General features: G+C 46.9%; 1 protein-coding gene across 6 annotated transcripts in view; it reads right to left on the reverse strand.

Moving 5' to 3' along the window:
- EPB41L4B (erythrocyte membrane protein band 4.1 like 4B) overlaps nt 1-15171 on the reverse strand; it is a 176723-nt gene that overhangs the window by 46109 nt on the left and 115443 nt on the right. For 5 of the 6 annotated variants that reach the window (XM_048511185.1, XM_048511186.1, XM_048511188.1 and 2 more), the window contains exons 19-20: nt 11721-11782; nt 5641-5745 (exon numbers count right to left, since the gene is read on the reverse strand). In XM_048511185.1, the coding sequence (XP_048367142.1) occupies nt 5641-5745; nt 11721-11782 (167 nt within the window). The remainder of the gene's footprint in view (nt 1-5640; nt 5746-11720; nt 11783-15171) is intronic. The other variant, XM_048511190.1, reaches the window with a different exon arrangement.

Raw genomic sequence — 15171 nt, forward strand, 5'->3', positions numbered from 1 at the left:
GCACAAGAAAAGCAAAGTAGACTACTGGTTTGTTTTGTTTGCTTTGAATTTTCCAATCCTCTCCACCCTCCCCCACCCGCTCCTCGTTTGGCCCTTTCGGGGGATGAATGGGGCTTCTTTTTAAAAATTAAACACCGTGGCAGAGGTGGGATCCAGCAGGTTCTCACCGGTTCCCGAGAGTGGGTTACTAATTATTTGTGTGTGCCGAGAGGGGGTTACCAATTGGGTCTGCTTTTCCGTTAGAAATCCCATTAGGTCCAAAAATCATCAAGTCCTGTTGTTTCCTATGTGGCTGGTTAGCGAAGGTAGAAAACGGGATAATTCTCCCCGCTGGGCTGTTTTAAAAACATGTTTTAGAAATATGGTAAAGTTCCTTGTTTAAGGAAAGTCTCCTTCTTTTGATTTCTAGAAACAAAATTAAGTATTTGAAAGTATTAAGTATTTGACAGGCAGTCAATTAGAGGAGAAGTAGTTGTTTCTGTTGGCAGTAGACGATAGGACTTGCTAGAATGAGTTTAAATTATGGACAGAAAGATACCAGCTGGAAATTAGGAACTTTTTTTTACAGTAAGAGTTTTTTACAGTAACAGAGATATTATTAATGCCCCGCCCCCGGAATGCCCGGCCACGCCCCCGTAGTGCCCCGCCCATCCCCATTGGCGCTACGCCACTGTTTGAAACCCACCACCATGGGAACCTGTTACTAAAATTTTTGGATCCCACCACTGCACCCTGGGTATATTGCAGAATGTTGAAACAGCACCACCTACCACCACCCCCCAAAAATACAGCAGGCAGTCTCCTGAAATTGAAGTTACAGAGACCACCTGGAAGCCGGGGGCAGGCAAAATGGCAGCTCGGCTCAGAGGACTCAGCATGCACTTCCTTGGATGCAAACCAAAAAATGCTGGGAGGTCTCGCTGGTGGGTTCCGCACTGCACAAATATAATATCTATACTTGAGGACAGATTTTTACAAAATTAACTTTAGATGTTGCAAAGTTTTTATCTCAAGCCTCAAGAATCAGATCAGCTAAGATAACGAAGTTATAATTTTGTATCATATTTATTTATTTATTTATTTATGAAGAAGAAGAAGAAGGAGAAGAAGAAGAAGAAGAAGAAGAAGAAGAAGAAGAAGAAGAAGAAGAAGAAGAATTTGGATTAATATCCCCCCTTTCTCTCCTGTAGGAGACTCAAAGGGGCTTACAATCTCCTTGCCCTTCCCCCCTCACAACAAACACCCTATGAGGGTGGTGGGCCTGAGAGAGCTCCGAGAAGCTGTGACTAGCCCAAGGTCACCCAGCTGGCATGTGTGGGAGTGTACAGGCTAATCTGAATTCCCCAGAGAAGCCTCCACAGCTCAGGCGGCACAGCGGAGAATCAAACCCGGTTCCTCCAGATTAGATACACGAGCTCTTAACCTCCTACGCCACTACTGCTCAGGCAAAAACAATTTATTGTTTAGTTTGCTATACCACCCTATCCCCGAAGGGCTCTGGTAATGATAATAGTACTGTTTTCCGCTGTTTTAAATTCCACATAAAATGACTTGTTTATCTGTTTATCTGTTATCCATTTATTTAAATTGTATGGAGTCTATGGACTATAAATAAATAAATCTGTATAACATCTTTAGGATGTGGTATAAAGCATTCTGGGGAAGGATTTCACACAGCTGCCTTCTCCAAAATGAGTTCAGCCCGTCCTATTTCTCCTGATCTGGGTTTTTCAAAACCCTGCAACCCAGGTTGAGGACAATTCCTGCCTGCTGAGTGAAAGCCAGCAAACAGAAAACACTTCATTTCACCCACCCAAACCCCTTATTGTCATTTCAGCTACTTGTACCAGCCGTTTTGTGGGCTGCTGGAAAATCTCCCACAGAAGTTTCCTCTGCCTGCAGCTCATCTGTTTGCTGTTTCTCTGTCAAAGGTAAATGAATAAAGTTTGTTTAGCCTAGTGATCCCGTGCGTGTGTGTGTTTTTCTTCCTTTTTTGAGGGGGCTATCTGAGAAGCTATGGCAGCACAACTAGAGAAGCTGCAATATGCGTATATTTGCATTGCCATAGCTTCACAGATAGCCCCCTCCAAACAAAACAAAACAAAAGAAAAAAAGACATGTGCACAGGATCACTAGGATCCAGAAACTTTATTCAACTACTTTTGACAGTGGAATAGCAAACAGGTGAGCTGCAGGCAAAAGAAACATCTGTCAGGAATCTTCACGGAGAATCTGCTGCAGCACACCAAATAGCAGGCACCCCTATGAAATTGACAAGAACTCAGTGCAGAAGGCGGGGGGGGGAGATCCATTTTGGCTGACAACACTTGTGTTTCCTGTGCTGCGGGAACACAAAACCCCCAAACAGATCTTTTTATAACATCCTAAAGACGTTATATTTATGTTGTGCAGAATCCACCACTGGGGCAAACAGCCTTGGGGTAAATACTGTCTGTATAAAAGGCCCTAGACAACTCAGCAACATGGAGCGCTTGTGTTGCCACCTTCTGCCCTGCTACAGCCTGGCATCCTCAGACATTAAATTGCCTTTGATTATTTCTAAAGATCTCCCTCCCCGTTTCCTTTTCTGAGAATAAGATCTTGTGGTAAAATATCACATCCTATAGCAGTGATGGCGAACCTTTTCGAGACCGAGTGCCCAAATTGCAACCCAAAACTCACTTATTTATCGCAAAGTGCCTACACGGCAATTTAACCTGAATACTGAGGTTTTAGTTTAGAAAAAATGGTTGGCTCCGAGGCGTGCGTTACTCGGGAGTAAGCTTGGCGGTAGTCAGTGGTTTTTCTTTGAAGCAACCATGCAACTCTTCCAACTGGTGAATCATGACCCTAAGAGGGTTTACTCAGAAGTAAACCCCATTGCCAGCAACCAAGCTTACTACCAAGTAAAGGATCACGCTTTAGTTCTTTGCATGCAAATCAGCGGGGTTTTAACAGCGCTTAACAGGGTTAGCTACGCTGCTTCCCCAAAACTAGGTCTTAGGTTTGATGCTAATAATCGAGCCCAGTGGCCCAGGCCAGCCTAGATGTGTGTGGGGGGGGGGAGGACTCTGTTTGTGCGTGCCCAATGAGAGGGCTCTGAGTGCCACCTCTGGCACCCGTGCCATAGGTTCGCCACCACTGTCCTATAGCATCAGTGTTTCAGCAGCCCCGTGGCATTCAGTTCTATTGAAGCATGTGCAGAGGAGCGGCCATTGATGGAGGAAGCCCCCCAGCAACTATGAGGACTGTGAGAGACTGTTGTCTTTATATACATTGTGGACTTTCTAACGTACATTTGTCAAGATATCCTGCCTCCCTGAGTGTTTTTGAGCACCCAAATCCGTTGAAGAATCTTTGCCTCAGGCAAAAACAGTCTGTGGCAATATTAGTTAGTTTGTTTGTTTGTTTGATAGAAACCTGAGCTTGTAAGGGGAAGGGCAGCATATAAAAGTTGTTGTTAATAACAGCAGCAACAAAACACTGCCTTTCCCCTTATGAGCTCAGACTTCCATCAAATGAATGAATAAATATTGGGGCTTCCTTGTTCAAACTGATGTTCCTGACAGATTTTGTGCATTTTTCCTACTGTGGTAGTATTGATTCCTCTTTATTATTGCTGTTGTTAAGAACATAAGAACATAAGAACTAGCCTGCTGGATCAGACCAGAGTCCATCTAGTCCAGCATTCTGCTACTCGCAGTGGCCCACCAGGTCCCTTTGGGAGCTCACATGCAGGATGTGAAAGCAATGGCCTTCTGCTGCTGCTGCTGCTGCTCCTGAGCACCTGGTCTGCTAAGGCATTTGCAATCTCAGATCAAGGAGGATCAAGATTGGTAGCCATAGATCGACTTCTCCTCCATAAATCTGTCCAAGCCCCTTTTAAAGCTATCCAGGTTAGGTGGCCATCCACCACCTCCTGTGGCAGCATAATTCCAAACACCAATCACTTGCGTTGCGTGAGAGTGTTTCCTTTTATGAGTCCTAACTCTTCCCCCCAGCATTTTCAATGGATGCCCCCTGGTTCTAGTATTGTGAGAAAGAGAGAAAAATTTCTCTCTGTCAACATTTTCTACCCCATGCATAATTTTATAGACTTCAATCATATCCCCCCTTAGACGTCTCCTCTCCAAACTAAAGAGTCCCAAACGCTGCAGCCTCTCCTCATAGGGAAGGTGCTCCAGTCCCTCAATCATCCTTGTTGCCCTTCTCTGTTGTTAACAATAATAACAGTAACATTAATAACAACCACAACAACAACAACAATTTTGGGTTTTGGCTTCAGAAAGAATTGGCGCTACCTACAACAGACTTAAAACAATTGTTAGATTAAGCTATTATGTTCAGAAGCAGTAAATATGTACAAAAGGAATTTCTTGATGCAGAGAATCTCACTTGCCTGCGCTTTAACCAGCCAGGTCTGAATAGCAGGCAAGGAGTATTGGCTGTGCTTATGAAAGAAATCCCTCGCCTTGCCATATGAAGTAGCAGGTAAAGGTAGTTGCTTATGAGTTGATGGGCTGGCAGGGATTACAGCATCTTCCCCCATCCATAATATTTCCATGCAGCCTTGAAAATCTTGGATAGAATCCCTACTTCCTGTGGTATCAGGACACTAGTTGGAGGAGGAGCCTTAAGCAATTCAATCCAAGATTCAAGCTCCATTAACTCAAATCCTCCTGTTTTTTTTTTGGGGGGGGGGGGGGGCAAAGGACCACTCCTACATCCCTGCCTGCTATATAGGCCCACAGGTCTGCTGAGCTCTCTCAAGAATGAACATCTCATTCCTGGGACAGCTAAATCCTAGTCCAGTGGTGCCTTAGAGACCAACAAGAATGGGGAGGGGAGGGTATGAGCTTTTGAGAGTCAAAACCCCATTTGCATATAATAAAGGCAGTTTTGGCTGTTGTAAGTTCATTCCCTGAAAACTGTGTTGGTTTCTATGGTGCTGCTGGACTCGAAACTGATTGTTCCAAATAAGCAACAATATATGCAACAGCAATGTTTATAATTACGTAAGTTCCCCGATCTATGAGGACTCTTCAGAAATGAAAAAAGAACAGTCCTATTAGGAGGCTGATTTAGGAACTGTTATAGAGCCAGGAAAAAGGTATGTCCACCTATAAAAAATTACTAATATATAAATTTGTTTAATAACTTAGCACCCAGGTCAGATAGTTCACAGGGTTTTACAGCTGCTTTGCATATTGTTTTATGGTTGTATATGGTTTTATATTTGTATATTTTAATTAATGGGGTCCTACATTGTAATGACCTTTGGTTACAAGTGAATGGTATAGCATGAATAATCCGAAAAGCCTTGATACACAACCAAAGGAACCGATGGTTTTTCTGTTGCCTTTAATACACAAGATTCACCTTCCTCTTCCTCACTTCCTCATTAGACGTCTGAGGGGGGATATGATTGAAGTCTATAAAATTATGCATGGGGTAGAAAATGTTGACAGAGAGAAATTTTTCTCTCTTTCTCACAATACTGCCAGTGAGCCACAGCTCCTTCCTGACTGCAGTGTTTCAGACAGAGACTATAATTTTGTCCAGTTGGCACCACACGGTGTCTCATGGACAGTTCTTGGAAAGCACATTTGGAGCAATACCACCATACAAAATGCAACTTACAAGCTGTACTGCCTTGTCAGTTTCCTCACGCGAGACACTTTAACTTCCTGCTTGTCTGGCACGCTGTTTGTCTGGGTCGTCTCTGGCCGTGAAGGAGCTGGACTTCTAAAAGCAACACCAAGGGCAAAAATTAGGACCGTCAACAGATTGAAGAATGCACCGATTGTTCGTCATATCTTATGAATCGATTACTCCAGTAATTCATTTGCTGCATTTATGGTCCACTTGTCTCCGCCAGGGGACCCAAAGCATTCTCCGCTCTTTCATTTGAGCCTCACAACAGCCCTGTGAGGTAGGGGAGGCTGAGAGCCTGTGGCTGGCCCAAAATCACCCAGTGAGCTTCCACAACAGAACGGGGATTCAAGGTTGTGTGTCTCAGATCCTGGCCCAACACTCTAAAGCACTACCAGCGATTCCCAACTGTGGTTCTGTTGCACCATGGGGTGCCATGAGCACATCCCAGGGGTACCACAAGAACGCTACCAGCCCCTTCCCTTTCCACCCGCCCCCACCCTCCTGCCGCACCACTGCGACAGACATTGCCTCCCACTATGCACCAAGCACATTGTGCGTAATTGGCCTTAGATAGGATGCCATCCGATTAGCTTAAACCAGTGGTTCTCACTCTTCCTAATGCCGTGACCCTTTAATACAGTTCCTCATGTTGTGGTGACCCCCAACCCTGAAATGGGTATATATAAAATATAAAAAGACCGTTTTCCGATGGTCTTAGGCGACCCCTGTGAAAGGGTCATTCTATCCCCAAAGGGGCCACGACCCCCAGGTTGAGAACCACTGGGTTAAACTATTAGGTCATTTTAAATTCAACATATTAACTTGGTATTTATTGTAAATTGTCATTGGAAGGCCCCCTGAGCTCAGCCTGCCAGAGGGAGGACAGGACATAGATGGGGAAAAAAATAAAAGTAATTATTTAATTACATTTAAATAAATGTGCACATTGTTAAACTTCAATGTAAGTGATTTGCCATGGATTAAACAAAAGTTGTTCCTCGTTACTTGTTAGAAGACAAGCCACTTAGGAAAAAAAATAACCCTCATTCTCTCTTACAGGAACACCCTAGAACAGTGGTGGCGAACCTATGGCACGGGTGCCAGAGGTGGCACTCAGAGCCCTTTCTGTGGGCACACATGCACAGAGTTCGTCATTGGGGGAACAGAAAATCACCCCCCCCCCCATACACACACACATCTAGGCTGGCCTGGGCATGATCCATTACCAGGGAGTAAGCTTGGTTGCTGGAAATGGGGCTTGCTTCTGAGTAAACCCTCCTAGGGTCGTGATTCACCCATTCGAAGCATTGCACAGTTGCTTTACCAAGCTTACTCCCGAGTAACATGCACCTTGGAGCCAACCGTTTTTTCTAAACTAAAACCTCAGTATTCAGGTTAAATTGCTGTGTTGGCACTTTGCAATAAATAAGTGGGTTTCGGGTTGCAATTTGGGCACTCGGTCTCGAAAAGGTTCGCCATCACTGCCCTAGAACTAACTTAGCTTCATAAAATAAGCAAAAAAAAGTCCTTATTTTTCAGTTGCTTTCAACTAAATTTGTGTCAGCAAGAGCGCCTCTGCAGCAGTCAGGACACTGAACACATTAAAGAGTAACGAGAGCTTTATTTAGGAATGAAGAGACTGGATAGAAAAAAATAAGCTGCCTCCCTAGCTGAGGGAAGGTTCTGGACTGTTCCAGAAGAAAACCCAATCCAATCCAATCCAAATACCTTTATGAGGCATAAAACCAGAAGTACCATACATTCCAAGTACAATAACAGGATCATTGTTACACATCACGTAGAACACGGATTAAAAATGTGGCAACTGCTTCTGAAATTTCTACATTGCTCAATAGCTTAGACATTTTTAGTTTGTCTGAGAAAAAACATAAATTCTAGAGGTAGTAAAGCTCCCAGATCGGTTCTAATATCATTATACCTCGAACAGTTAAGAAACAGGATATAGAGGATTGGAGTCCATAGATGCTTGGGACAATTACCGACAACAAGCAGCTCACATCGCATTAGGATGTTAAAGGAAAGCAGACCTTGACAGAAGAAAACCCTTACAACCGCACTCTGCAGACAGACGAGAAGTCCCTTGGAAAGAAGGTACCCCACCCACATCTCAATACTAAGGTGACCAGATGGTCACCTTTGTGAAGCTGAGGACAGGTGGTGTAGAAGCTTGTGGCAGCTTTTACAGCCGCTTGAGTGAGGCACTGCCTTCACATGGAACTCCCGTTTCCCACTCATTTGACAGAGGCGAGGAAGCGGGAGTAGCCCAGAAGGCCATGCGCCTCGGCGCGCGGGGGAGGCTGCCGCACTGCCTTGCGCCCCAGAAGGCAGTGCGGCAGCCTTCCAAAAATCGGGACACTTGAAAAAACCCGCGGGACAAATTGTTTTAAGGCGGGACTGTCCCGCCAAAAGCGGGATGTCTGGTCAGCCTACTCAATACACACAAGCCTCTCCAGCTCGAGATCACTGCCCATTGCAGGATCCTGCTCCTTCTCTGTACACAAGACATTATTATACTTCAACAACTGACACACACAAACCTCACCAAAACAAAGAGGTATTCACAAGGTGTACATGAAGGTGTTTACAAGGCCTTCTCCCCTCTCCAGAACCAAGACTTCAGAGGCATACTGTCTTGCAAGGAGTAGGTTTGATCCTAAAGATACAGAGACCCCTTCTGTTGGCAGAAAGTACTACTAGTAGGGGAGTAAATCTGTGGAATCTAGCCCATTGATTTCTTGTAGCTATTCTGGCCAATAATAATCAATATATGTCCACCATAAATTTGCCTAATCAGTTCACTCGCTATCGTCTCCCTGAGTTGAAGTAGAGATCTGGGATGGGAGCTCATGAGAGTGAACTTCATTCCGATCTCACCTCACACAGAGAGCTGAGAGCAAAGCATTAGTCTGGCCTTTTCCATTCTTACCACAGGTTTTCCCATGCTTGGTCCGCAAGGCTTGGATGCATTGGGTGAAGTCACTCCACGCCCTTCCATTTCCAGCATTGCTTCCTACCCCACTCGAGGTTGCTGGATCTTTGCTAATGTTATCCCACCCCATACAGTCTCTAGCCATATGTAATGCCTTTCATTAGCAAGAAGGCCACATTTCAGTCACAAAAGCCTGAATATGAAGGGGCCGGTGGGTTTTGAGGCTGAGGCATCACCGCACACAATGGGGGAGGATCCAGGAGGTGGATTTTGCTCTCCTTCCTCCCCCGTGTGAATGCTTAAAGAAAGAAAGGAAAAGGAACACCAGACATACGAACACCCAGCATACAAAAAGGTGCACCCCGAATGGGTCTGACAGGCACAAAAGCCAGCTTTCTCGTTCCAAACGTTGAAAAACAGAGGAGAAACTGGAGGAGCTCACTTGATTAAAAAAATGGCCGTGCTCTTTCTGCAGAGATACAGCAGCAGTGGGAATAGACGGCAAAACCTCCAAAGGGAAGCATCACGCATTCTGAATGTTTTGAGTCTTGACACTGCCCCAAATACTTCCACAGCCTTTTTGATAGATTTCTCAGGTGAAGCACAGATTGTGACAAATCCCCAGCCACAAAGCTGGGTTATTTAATACGGACTTCACGCTTTCCCTGAGCAAGAACTCAGAACCTGGGGCCTCTGGGTAAGGTGGCCAACTCCAGGTTGCAAAATCCCTGGAGATTTTGGAGTGGAACCTAGAGAGGGTGAAGTTTGTGAGGAGAGGGAGCTAGTCTCCACAGTTGGTAGATCAGATGTCATTTTGGGAGAATGCCAGGCCAGACGTGACTTTCACACCCTTACTTCTTCACAGTTCCCAGGGGTCTTCCAATCCAGAAAGGACCAGATAGGATGTCAACCTTTAGTCTTTAGTTTGGAGAGGAGACGGCTGAGGGGGGATATGATTGAAGTCTATAAAATTGTGCATGGGGTAGAAAATGTTGACAGAGAGAAATTTTTCTCTCTTTCTCACAATACTAGAACCAGGGGGCATCCATTGAAAATGCTGGGGGGAAGAATTAGGACTAATAAAAGGAAACACTTCCTTTCACGCTATGGCGGTGGCAGTTGGAGTGTTTTGGAATATGCTACCACGCAGGAGGTGCAGGTAGATGCGGCCACTAAACCTGGATAGTTTTTAAAAAGGGACTTGGACAGATTTATATGGAGAAGTTCGATCCATGGCTACCAATCTTGATCCTCCTTGATCTGAGATTGCAAATGCCTTAACAGACCAGGTGCTCAGGAGCAACAGCCGCAGAAGGCCCTTGCTTTCACATCCAGCATGTGAGCTCCCAAAGGCACCTGGTGGGCCACTGCGAGTAGCAGAGAGCTGGACTAGATGGACTCTGGTCTGATCCAGCAGGCTTGTTCTTATGTTCTTAACCTCCAGAGGGGTCCACCATATTAAAACTAAAAGGATGTCAACAGAAGAATCAGTTCAGTCTGGACTAATGCAAACCTGAGAGAAACATGCTGCCATTGCAGTCCTTAGGGAAACTGGAATAAGTATACTGATAAAGGACAGTTCAGGCCCAGAGGAGGAGGAGGAGGAGGAGGAGGAGTTTGGATTCATACCCCCACTTTCTCTCCTATAGGAGACTCAAAGGGGCTTACAAACTTCTTTCCCTCCCTCACAACAAACACCCTGTGAGGTAGGTGGGTCTGAGAGAGCTCCAAGAAGCTGTGACTAGCCCAAGGTCACCCAGCTGGCATGTGTGGGCATGCACAGGCTAATCTGAATTCCCCAGATAAGCCTCCACAGCTCAGGCGGCAAAGCGGGGAATCAAACCCGGTTCCTCCACATCAGAGTGCACCTGCTCTTAACCACTACACCACTGCTGCTCCCGGCTACGCACTGCTGCTAGATTATTGAGACATGAGAATCGTCTAAGGATTGCTATGCATGTGATGTTTACGAGGAGTAAATGAGAGCTTGGTAGGCACCTTGAGTGTCTAGTAAAGTTATTCCATACTGAGTACTGAGAGCCAACTGATGCCAGGTGGGACGTTGCATGTGTGTAACCTTCAGGTGGGGCCTGGGCGATCTCTAGGAATTAGAGCTGATCTCCAATCCCACTAAAGAAAATGGCTGCTCTGGAGAATGGCATTATGTCCCTCTGAGTCCCTCCCATTCCCTTTCCAGGCCCCACCTCCTTCAGTCTCCAGGCCCCGCCCCCAAATATCCAATGATTTCCCAACCGCAATGGGCAACTCTATTTTCCACAAAGTCTAATCTATAGAAGAAGAAGAAGAAGAGTTTGGATTTATATCCCCCCTTTCTCTCCTGCAGAAGACTCAAAGAGGCCTACAATCTCCTTGCCCTTCCCCCCTCACAACAAACACCCTGTGAGGTGGGTGGGGCTGAGAGAGCTCCGAGAAGCTGTGACTAGCCCAAGGTCACCCAGCTGGCGTGTGTGGGAGTGCACAGGCTAATCTGAATTCCCCAGATAAGCCTCCACAGCTCAGGCGGCAGAGCCGGGAATCAAACCCGGTTCCTCCAGATTAGATACACAAGCTCTTAACCTCCTACGCCACTGCTGCAGCCTAGATAGCAACCTTTCCTGATTTGCCTGTGCACGGGAGAGGGCTCTGGAGTGGGAAGCACTTCTGTCTCCCAGGAAGACAACCGGACTGCAAATTCCCTTTGATGGCTACACCTGTTCTCTCCAAATATCCCGCATGGACCAGCTCCCATTCTACAGGCTTCAGCCTGGAATAGTGTTTCCGAGAATTATAACTGATCTCCAGGCTAAAGGGAAACAGTAGCTGCTCTGAAGGGTGGACTCCATGGTATGACACTCTGCGGAGCCTCTGCCCTCCCCCAATCCTTCCCCCAAATGTCCAGGGATTTCCCAGTCCTGACTGGAAACTCAAGAGCGGAGGGTCCCTCTAAGATCCCTGCAATTTGTGGGGACAACAGGGAAGGGATTTCTGTGTTTGGCTATTCAGGGCTATTGATGACTGGATCGGTGAGCCCCCCCTTCCCCCCCAAGTAGGTACATAATACATTCCCTGAATATATGAATAAGAATCTCAGCCCTACAAGCAAAAAGTAACAGACCTTACATTAGGATCCTTGGAAGTCTTGGGAGGGTTTATCAGAGAAGTTTCTTCTTTTCCAACCTGTTGAAACAACAGCTGTCGTTTAGAATTGCGCAGAGTTAAACAGGTTTCCCATCCAGACATCATTACATTTTTTCATGTCTTTTGGAGAGAAGCCGAAGATGTCTAAAGGTGAACAGGATTCAGTTCCAATAGCAGCACATTAAAAATCCACAGAATTCACCAGGGTAGAAGCTTCTATGAGTCAAAACTCAGTCCATCCGATTCAAATCAGAATGACGGTCCAACAGCCCTTATGTCCACATTAGAAGACGGGAGGGTCACGTTGTGTCCCGTGGCCCTCCCAAGAAGAAGAAGAAGAGTTTGGATTTATATGCCCCCTTTCTCTCCTGCAGGAGACTCAAAGGGGCTTACAATCTCCTTGCCCTTCCCCCCTCACAACAATGTGAGGTAGGTGGGGCTGAGAGAGCTCCGAGAAGCTGTGACTAGCCCAAGGTCACCCAGCTGGCGTGTGTGGGAGTGCACAGGCTAATCTGAATTCCCCAGATAAGCCTCCACAGCTCAGGCGGCAGAGCTGGGAATCAAACCCGGTTCCTCCAGATTAGATACACGAGCTCTTAACTTCCTACGCCACTGCTGCTCAGAGACTCAGAGCCGAATGCTGGCCAGCAACAAGAAAACATGAACAAGCCCTTCATATCATGGAAATGAGGATGCTTCAATGGATCCTAAACCTGACGCTGTTCGACCATGTGCCGAATGAAGACAGATGGCAAAGACTTAAAATAACACCAATGGACCAGTACATGAGGCAGGCACGGCTAAGTGGTATGGCCACGTCATGCGCCGTGAGGAAACATCTGTAGCAAAGACAGCCCTGCATCTTGAACCTGGTGGATGCTGCCCACGTGGCAGCCCCAAAAAGCGGTGGATGGACCGTTTTCAATGAAGACCTGCGGGCAAAGAACCTCACCCCAGAAGACACTCAAAACCATGACCTTTGAGGCAGTTACAAAGCTGACTCTGCACATAAAGAGTCTGCCGCTTGTGTGGAGGAGTGGGGAATCAAACCCAGTTCGCCTGATTAGACTCCACCTACTCTTAACCACGACACTATGCTAACTCTCAAGGAGTCTCAAAGTTGCATACAATTGCCACCCCCTGCCCCCCCCCGGTCAAAAAACCCCACAAGCCCCTTGTGAGGTAGGTGGGGCTGAGAGCGTTTTGAGAAAGGTCACCCAGCAGGGTTCATGTGGAGGAGTGGGGCATAGAACTCACATCAGAATCTGCCACTGTAAACCAGTACAACACACTGGTTGGTCCAAGATGTTGGTCTAAAATGCACAGCCTGTCCCTGGCTTGCCAACACCTGGGCTTCCCGGAGCAATAAGCTTTTAACCTTTCCCGATTTTAACAAACTGAATTAAATCCAACAGTTACGCACAAGGAAAAGTTGCTGATGTAACTGTGGTGGTGGTGGTGGGAGTCAAGGACATAATGGAGGCACAACAGCATTGTCCTATTTAATTGTAACGAGTACAAGGACTGCTGATTGATTGCTCATCCAAGCAAAGGCAACAGAGAGTAAAAATACAGGGGAGGTGGGAGGGAGAGCGCCACTCCCATTGCACCACCCTGTCCCCGTTCTTCTTGGGTTACTCATCATGAATTCCCCACACCAAGATAAGCAGATTCACAGGGGTGTTTTTACAGGACGCACAAACAATTGCTAAGAAATTATCAAAGGCACGATCCTCACATGGGCTGTCTGTGAATGATCATTTCCGATGAAGTATCGGTCATCACACATTTCAAATGTTTACGAGCATATATTTTAATACTAGTGGGGCCCGGCCACGCGTTGCTGTGGCAATTGTCCTTCTCATCACAGTCCGCAACCCACACAGATGTCCATGCCGGTCCAATGGTCCGCAACATAGCCTTTTGGGGTGATCAAATGGAATCCCTCTTTCCCTTTCCAATGCACATTGTTATATGGTGGTGTCTTGTTTTTTTAGTATAAGGTAACCCTTTCCGTTCCACAACGGAACTGTCCAGAGTGCGAATCCCGCTGTCCATGAGGCTGGTTGACACGCACAGTCCTGGCTTGGGTAAGGCAGAACTGGGGCAAGGAGGCTGTCCCAGTCAGACAGCAGAGGCAGGGTGGTGAGGCGCTCAGATCGAGGCCAGCTCCCTGGGTTCTTAAAGGGCCATGTGCAAAAGAAGCAGAGCCAGTAGTGTTGGTTCACCCCCCAATCCCCGCAGGATTTCTTTTAGAAGAAAAGGCAAGCTCCAGCTTGCTTTTAGTAAGAGAGAGCTGTGGCGAATATGGGCAGGAGGAAGTTGGAGTAAGTGGTGGTTGGATATGAGGGAGGGCAGGAGTGAGGTGTTGTGGGAGGATGGAGCTGGATGTTATTATGAGAGACTATGTGTGCTGTTAGTAGTAAGTAGCAGTGGATGAGGCACAGAGAGTGAAAGAGATTCCACCTGCATGTGTGTGTGGGGGGGGAACCCCACCTGACATCTCACACGGCAAAGTGTGTATGTGTTTCACTTCCTCTCGTATTACCTAACAGTATTACCTATTTACTGTTTTCAATGCTCATCTCTGGCCATCTGCGCGAACATTGTAAGGGTATACCAATCCCTCAGGCCACAGACAGGCTGCACAAACATTCTAAGGGTGACAGTTAAACACAGCCAGTTAAACACAGCTTCATGGCCTGGAGCATCAGGAAAAATACGTTTTACCTGGCTTAGGTATGGACTTTCGGCGATTTGAAGGTCTGATTACCTGCCCGCAACAGGGAGGGACGTCATGTGAAAATTTGGGGGCGATCCGTCCAGCCGTTTCGGCGTTAGGGTATCAGTAACAAAAACATTGTTAGCTTTTTATATATATAGATTGTTCACTTAAAGCATTTATTCCCCTGATAGGCTCAATAATCTAGCAAAAGTCAAGAATCCTGACAGATGGGCAGCCCCATCCAAGGCAAAAAATAAAATGCAGGGGGGGGGGGGGGAAATGCAAAAAAGGCTCCTAGCCGTCAGCCAAGGCCCCAGTGGGCTTAATAGACTGAATAGGCCTTTGCATTGGCATAGGACTGAAGCCCTGGCCGCTGGGGCAACGGGCCCAATGGCCGGGAGGAAGCTGACTGATGTCCCACTCCTGGAGAGAGCGGCAGTGGCCGCCTGCTGGCAGATTCACCCCTCTGCTGGGGCAAGTGCCTCGGAGAGGACAAATCCACTGCGGGGGGGGGGGGGGCTGTGCTGCTCCCACTGGTGGATTCGGGCTCTGGATGGGGCTGAAAGAGGGCTTACCATTCATAGCTCAGGCCAGTCGCGTAACTACCATGGGAAGGGGAGGCGCCCCGCCTTAGGTGTGCCCCTTTGGGGTCATGTAGGGAGTAGAAAATCACATCCACCCCCCCGCCCCTTCCCCTCTTGTG

Source organism: Sphaerodactylus townsendi, linkage group LG11 (assembly GCF_021028975.2).
Source record: "Sphaerodactylus townsendi isolate TG3544 linkage group LG11, MPM_Stown_v2.3, whole genome shotgun sequence".
NCBI lineage: Eukaryota > Metazoa > Chordata > Lepidosauria > Squamata > Sphaerodactylidae > Sphaerodactylus > Sphaerodactylus townsendi.